The sequence below is a fragment of the Pteropus medius genome, unplaced genomic scaffold (genome assembly GCF_902729225.1).
Source record: "Pteropus medius unplaced genomic scaffold, Ma_sr-lr_union100, whole genome shotgun sequence".
NCBI lineage: Eukaryota > Metazoa > Chordata > Mammalia > Chiroptera > Pteropodidae > Pteropus > Pteropus medius.
In genome coordinates, this window is record NW_024352947.1 from 377,574 (window position 1) to 385,091 (window position 7,518).

At 62.7% G+C, this 7,518-nt stretch overlaps 1 protein-coding gene across 2 annotated transcripts in view; it reads right to left on the reverse strand.

Moving 5' to 3' along the window:
- Nucleotides 1-7,447, reverse strand: part of CUNH1orf198 (chromosome unknown C1orf198 homolog) — a 23,273-nt gene extending 15,826 nt beyond the window's left edge. For both annotated transcript variants that reach the window (XM_039850309.1, XM_039850308.1), the window contains exon 1: nucleotides 7,065-7,447. In XM_039850309.1, the coding sequence (XP_039706243.1) occupies nucleotides 7,065-7,406 (342 nt within the window). In that variant the 5' untranslated portion in view covers nucleotides 7,407-7,447. The remainder of the gene's footprint in view (nucleotides 1-7,064) is intronic.
- Nucleotides 7,448-7,518: the final 71 nt, after the last annotated feature.

Sequence of the window (7,518 nt, forward strand, 5' to 3'; positions counted from 1 at the left end):
AGGACACTGTGCCGTGCTGTAATGTGTGCGTTTCAGAAATGCGTGTGTACCGGGAAAACCCCACAACGGTGATAAATACGCGAAGGCCACCCGTTCCTCACGAGCACGTTTTGCCGTCACCTACGCCCGTGAGGGTGTCCGCATCTGCCACTGCTGCAGGATGCGGAGTGTGCCTATAACACTGCGCAAGGTGTCACCACGCGCGACGGTGTCACCACACGTGAGGGTTATAACTGCACGCGACGGTGTCTCCACACACGACGATGTCACCACATGTGATGGTATTAACTGCACACGACGGTGTCACCACCCACAAAGACGTCACCATGCCCCTTGCCAGCAGTCGGCCAGTCACCCGGGCTGGCGCTAGGACAGCCAGTGAGCACGGGCCCCTCCGACTCACGCCCCTGAGCGGTGCTCACCGCTGAGCACACGACCCGGCGCAGCCAAGTCACCACATTCTCCACTACGTGCACTCTCGGCGACTCAACTTTTAAAGGGTTTTGGTCATTTTGCTTCTAGGTCACTGGGTTACAAATAAGTCCGCTACGATTGGCTGACTTCTCTGGGAAAGTCACGACTATTCACGACGACTCCAGGATTCTAAAGGGAGAAACCGGACTTAGAGTTCGTTTCGGGCTCAAACGGCAGCCGCCTCCCCCCGCGAGCGTGAGCGGACACTCCGGAGCGCGTCCCCCCGGCTCTCTGCCAGCCGGGCGCCCGCGCACCATGCTGCCGCATCTCCAGCGTGTGCGAGCGAGGCGGCACCCGCGTGTGGCCCTTAGGTCCTCCTCACGAGGGCCCGAGAGGGCAGTGGGGAGCGTGGGCTTCCAGGAGCCGCCGTGAGCACCAGGGCACAGTCAGGCCACCACGGTGTCACGGAGCACATGGCACCTCTCCTGTGGCAGCCACGGACTCGCCTCCCCGTAGGACAGGCGGGGGCTTCCTGAGGCCGCCGCCCGAACCACCGCACCTTCCCGCAGATGCCCTCCCTGTGGCGCTCTGTGACAGGTGCCGGGGGAATGGCCCCCTTCCTGGGTTCACGCTGGAGCTGTCTACAGATGCCACACTCGAGACGCTGAAGAGTGCCCCGCAGAGCGGCGCCCGGCCTGGCTGCAGACCACAGTGCCTCAGGTGTCCTTTCCATGGGCAGGTCTGTGCTCCCCAGGTAATTCCTCTGCGGCCGTTCCCCTGGGCAGTCGCCCAGCTGTCCTTCGTGATGCCTGACGGCCTCTTCACCCCGGGGACACCTGGCCACAAGGCCGCGCGGCTGTGCTCGCTGACCTCCAGCCTGAGGGCTCTCTGCCGAGGTACCCGCCATCGATACTGCTGGGGGCTCTCATCGTCCCCAAATGAGGACCTCGCCGACACCAGCCGCGTCCCCGCCGCTCTCACGGGGCCAGGTCTCCGGGCCAGCCCCCTCGCGCCCTGCCCACGGCGGACGAGATCGCGGCCGTGCTCACTGGCGGACCGGCCACGGCGGGGGATGGGGCCCCGCATGCCGAGGCCCAGGCAAGGCTCATTCCGCTCCTTCTTTCCCTCGTCCCAGCATTCAGAGTAGAGAAAGGCCACGACTCACTTCCAGGGACATGTGTGTGACATGCGCTGTGACAGTCCTGACCGCCAGACACGGGAGCTGGGCCGGGGGGAGCACAAAGGATGTTTAGGGCCGCGAAATACGCTGCATGACACTGTAATGGTGGGCACGGGCCATTATACATTCGTCCAGACCCACGGAGCACACACCGCGAGTGACCCTAATGTGAGCGATAGACTGTGGGTGACAATGACGTGTCACTGTAGGTTCCCCGATTGCAACGAATGCACCACATGGTGGGGATGCTCAGAGCAACGGGATTGTGAACGGTGGTGGTGGGTTTGATGGCCGCGCGGGGGTGTGTGGAGTGTGGGGGCTGGGGGTGCGTGGGGCGTGGGGGCTGGGGTGTGGGGGCGTGGGGGCTGGGCATGCGGGGCGTGGCGGGGGCTGGGGTGGTGGGGGGGGTGGGGGGGTGTGGGGGCAGGTGCGTGTGGGGGCGTAAATGGGCGCGCTGCAAGGCATGGGGACCCGGGCATGTGGGGGTGTGGGGAATGACTGTACCTCTGCCTGGCTCACAGAACTCCAACCGTTCAAAACCCAAAAAAACAAGTCCGGAAAACCCGGGCATTAAATAGAATGTTACGTCACACGGCCAATAACATTAACGCTTTATTTGAGCGTGACTGCGTCTCCGGCTTCATATGGGCAACCCCACCGGGTTCCAGAAGGGGTCCACAAAATGCTAACATGCCACTAACCAGGAGTCACAACCATTGAGGGACAAACCCCACTGTAAGAATTCCTGACCTGCAGAAGAAGGAACACGTACCCTGCCATGTGTAGAGACGGCACGGGGGCCGGGGTCAGAGGCTGTTTCAGGAATGGAGCAGAAGAAGAATAGGAAGTTTAAACAGTCCGGTCTCGTCTTCATTGGCTTTTTTGAGAAATGGACATATATTTTTGCTGTTGTTGTTACTAAGGGAATCTCTCGCTTGGAGTGTAAAAGTGACTCCTGCCCATTAACCAGCGACTCCAGACCAGCCAGCACACTGTGCTTCCCAGCTGTCCCCTGCCTCCCTGCATGACAGTGACCTAGTCACTTAAGTCTTCGCAGAACCTCTTCCCCGGCCGCCCCGGGGCCGCCTCCCACGGCAGCCAGGCCAAGGTCGCTGCCTTGGCTCCCACCGCTGGCCTCCTGGGGAGCTGCCCTGTGGGGGCGGCTGGGCAGCCTCCCCGCGCCGCTGGTGGCGCTGGATCTGGGCCCGCGGCCACGTTCTGACCCCCGCCCAGGGCCGGAACCCCAGGTGCGGAGACACCCAGGGCCACACCCGCCCCGTCATCTCTTCTGAAAAGTCCATGGACCCGCCAAACAGAGGTGGGAACCTTAATTACACATGTCGCCTTCCTTAAAGAAAAATCCAGGATGCGGAGAAAGTAACCCTCAAATTTTTGTTTGTTTTTCTGCCAAGGGCAGAAAAAGCAAAGGCGGAATGCTACGTGGAGGGGTGCGGGTGACAGGTCCCACGCCAGGAATCCGGGTCCCTAGCCGCGTGTACACCATCCGCCCGAAATTCCGGGGTCTCCCGCCTAAGGCCCGCAGGGAGCCGCGCGTCGGGCACAGAGCTCGGAGCCCGGTGACCCTCGCGGACGCGCTCGGACCCGCTAGGTCGCTGGCCAGGGGTCGGGGTGGGGCAGGGAGCAGAGAGCAACACCTTCCTAAAATTCAGGTTATTTTTTTCTCTATTTGATAACAGGAAGCGGTGGAGCAAGTTGGGGGAATCTCTAAACCCTTCTAAGATGCAAATTTTCCACCTCCCAAAGCGACACCATCCATTCCCAAAGCGACCGCGGAGGAAGGGCGCGGCCACCTCCGACCTCCGAGCCGGTGACGCTCGGCTAGAACCACCTGTTTGTAAACGTGCCCTAAGGTTCGGACCGGACACTTGACCCAACGTCCTGTCTGCTCCAAGGCTGGCCTGAGGGCCAGAGGGAAACTTCTGGGGCCCTGGTTTCAGCGGGAAGGCCCCCCCGGAAAAGCGCGGGCGTGGCCGGGGCGGGGCTCCAGGTGAGCCTTGGGCGCCCCTCTTGTTTTGCAGAGGTTAAGGCTCCCAGGGCGGCAGCGGGACAGACACATTCTCTGCACAAGAGAGATGACAGGGGCAGGAGGGGCTGGTGGCCTTGCCCTGAAGCCGCATGAGATCCGACCGTCAGGCGGGGGGTTTTAAAGGCGCTGGCGAACAGTGTGGGAGGCCTAAGCCCGGATGCCTCCAGCCTCTAATACACGACGGGCTCGGAGAGAGATCCGCTCAGCTGACTCCAAGGACAGCTGACTCCAAGGACAGAAGGACTGCAAATCCGATCGGTCCCTCGTCACTTCAATGCTCCAAAGCAGCCAGCCCCGCCCTGCGCCAGGCCAGTCACCTGCAAAGCTGGTGCCTTTACAGACCAACCGCGAGGGCAGGAACGGCGCCCGGCCTACGTGGGCGGTGCCCCCTCGGAGGCAACGGCGACCCGCGGACGGGGCCCCGACCATGCTCGCAGCCACCAAGGGCCACGACCATCGTCAGGGCACTACCAAGTCTCCAGCTGCTGGTCCTGCAGCCCATAAGAACGAGAACGCCTGACAATGGTCACATCTGGAGGCCACAGTTGCGTGATCTCACTTAAAATGCTGCCATGTGAAATACAAAAATGTTACCAGAGAGGGGGCGGGGGGGGTGTACATTCAAAGGCACAGGCGGTGTCTTTGTCCTCCCGGGCAGCTGGAAGGGGGGCACGAGCCGAGGCCCATGTGACTGCGGACCGGGAGACAGGCCACAGTGCACTGAGGACAGAGCAGGCCGAGGCTTCAGATGCGTGCCCCACGGCACGTCATGGGGCCACCAGGGCAGAGATGCTTCTCACGTGGCCGACCCCGGGCTTAGCACCAGCAGGAATTACTTACGTCAGAAGAGTCAGTGATTTTCCCCAGTGGAAAGGGGGAGATCAGCTAGTGACAGGAACATTCTCACCTGCGGCAGCCCCAACAAGTTAAGACCATCGGCCGTTCACATACGCTGTCTCTTCCGCCATCCTGTCCCTGTGTCACCCACTGCGGAGGAGCAAACTGAAGCTCGGAGAAGTCGGTGACTGACCACCTCCGAAAAGTCAAAATTCGAACCCGGGCTCTTTCTGTGGCAGCCTCAGGAGAGGCTCTGGGGGCCCCGTGTGCCAGGTGAGCGAGGCCCCGCCCTGCCTTTCTTCTAAGGGCAGCCACTGGCCAGAGCGAGGGCTGTGGTCCCCCAGAGCACCCATCGGTCAGACGTCATGGATGGCTGCCAGGTGCAGTCAGGCTGGCAGGGGGCTGCAGGGCCCTGGGGAGCATTCCCCATTCTGTGATTGGCTGCGGAGGCTCCTGGGGCCACATCGGAAGGCGGATCAAGTGGGAAGGGACAGAGTGCCCAAGTCGACCTGGCTGGGGCCACCTATGAAGGCCACCCGGTCCAGCAGCCTACCCAGGGGTCACCCCCACCCCTTGTCCTTATCCATCGCTCCATTCCCCGGACGCCGCCCTCCCCAGGAAAGGCCACCCTCCTGGGCCTGAGACCATCGACTCCACTTTGGTGCCAACCTCTGCCAGGTCCAGGGGTGCATTTAAAAGTCCCGAGCTCCATCTAACCACACAGCCGCTGAAGGCAAAACACACTCTGGACAACGTCCCACGCGCCCTCCACAGATTCTGTCTCTGCCCCTCTGCCATCTGTGCTGAGGTTGGTGAGAGGCATTCCGGGCCATGCTGTCAGCCCGTGTGGCAAAGCCGAGTTCGATTCTGAAAACACAGGGCGGGCTGGGTCCTGGAAGGGCGTGCAGGTACCATACTGGATGGTCCCGTGTGCTTTGAAGTCACGCTGGGTGTACAAATGCAGACAGCTCGGTCTAGCACCCAGAGAAGGAATCAGGGTACAAAACGAACTTGGCCTCATCTTTCCTTATCGGTGACAGTGGCCCTTATATGGCATGGGCTCTGACGATGAGCAGGCCCGAGGATATTCTTAGCCATACACCAAACTAAGGAAAACCAGCCAACGTCTGTGAGTACAGCACTTACAGGCCTATTTCTCCTCATGTTTATTTAGTTAGGACTTTTCCAAATTTTCATCCCCCGAATCTGAGCGCAAACCCGGCAGACGTGTTTGGAGAGACACGTGTGTCACACTGAAAACGCCGCGGCCCTGGGGACGCATCCGAAGCCCACGCGTCCCTCGTCCCCGGGTACCACGCCCTGTTTTTCCTGGCACAGCCTTCAGAGCTTAGAGCCCCGTGGAGCCTGTTCCTCTGACTCCGACGGAGAAGGCAGTGCTGGCAGCATTTCTGCCCTCGCGCCCTTCCCCCGCGTTCAAGTGGCTTCAGGGCCACCAGCGTTTTGTTTTCATAGACGTCCAAGCACACCCAAGCCTGAAAATCGCTCTTAACGCTCATCCTTAACTGGAATTCCCCTCGCGGCCGGGACTGGCTCCGGCGCTCCGGGCCCGGCCTGGCCCTCCTCCCACGGCCTCCGCGGGAGTGCCGCCCATTTCCATGCTTCTCCCGGCTTTTTGTCTGTGCCTCTCACGGCAAATGTGGAGTTTTGAAAGGCCAAATAAAGACAGTGCAAAATGTAATGGCACCAAACAGGCCTTAAACACTTCTCCAAGAAAACGCCCGTTTCTGAGCAAGGCAGAAAACCACCAGGCCCTTGAGACGGCCTTGGCACGGGTGGTCTCTGAGGTTTTCCTCGTGTGGTTCACAGCGCCCGCCCTTCTACAGAGCCCCAGACGTGCCCTTCCAAGTACCAAGTTTTGCGGTAGTTCATTTAAATGCATCCCTTAGTTTTTCCGTGGCAAAACGGGGCGGCCACGCTCACCCCAGAACGAAGCCACACACACACACTGTGCTCGCTCGGGAAACATGGGGGGCTTTGCTCTTTGCCTCCTTGTCCTGGAAGGCACCTCTTCCTTCTGGTTACGTTGCCTGGCAATGTCACCGTCCCCACCCGCCTCACAAACATCACTACCAAACACACAATCTGCTGAGTGCCCTCCGCGCAGGCAGGGCGTGGGCATCATCACGCCCAGGCTTACACGCCGGGCTGAGCCTCTAAGGGGTGAAGTCACCACGGCCATACACTGGGAGGCAGAGCGGATTAGAACCCAGGCTCGCCTGGCTTGAATTTCCTGCTGTTTCCACTTTAGTCGGCCTCGCCCGAGAGCAGCTGCCTTCGGCTCCGGAGGGGGCGGGGAGGGTTCTCCGGGCCCCGCCGAGCAGGTCCAGATGCGGGGTCTTTAAAGACCTCCTGCTCTCGGCGGTTCTTCCCGACTCCCGGGGGGGCCCCCACCCCGACCTCCGGCTCCAGGACGCCCCTCCCAGCCCCTCCCAGCCCGGCGCCCTCGCCTCTCCAGCCCCCGCCACCGCGGCCCGCGGGACGGCTGCGCTCGGGCAGGTGCCGCGCGGCCCGGGCGCCTCGGGGTGCGGGGTGGGGGTAGGGCCGGGGGGCCCCGCCCGCGCCTACCTCGTCCCCGAAGCGCACCACCTTCTGGCCCGTGGGCCCGCGCAGGCCCGGGAAGCGGGCGAGCTCGTCGGGGCCGCCGGGGTCCCCGGGGGCGCGGGGCGCCGGGGCGCCGGGCCCCACCAGGCACCGGTCGATGATCTCGTCCTGCTGCGCGGGCGGCAGCCGCGCCCACTCGGGCCCGTACTTCTCGCGGATCTTCTCCTTGTCCTGCATGATCTTCCTGGCCATGGGGCTCAGCGACGAGAAGTAGGTGAAGCGCTTCCGCTCCCGGTCGTCCAGAGGCCGGTTCCCGCTCATGACTGCGGAGCGCGAGGCCGCGATCGCCGCCGCCATGGACGCCATGCCCCGCCGGCCGGCCGCTCCCGACCCCGCCCCGCGCCCGGAGCCCCTGGCCCCGCCCCGCGCCCGGCCCCGCCCCTCCCGCGCCCCGCCCCTCCCGGCCGCCCTGGCCCCG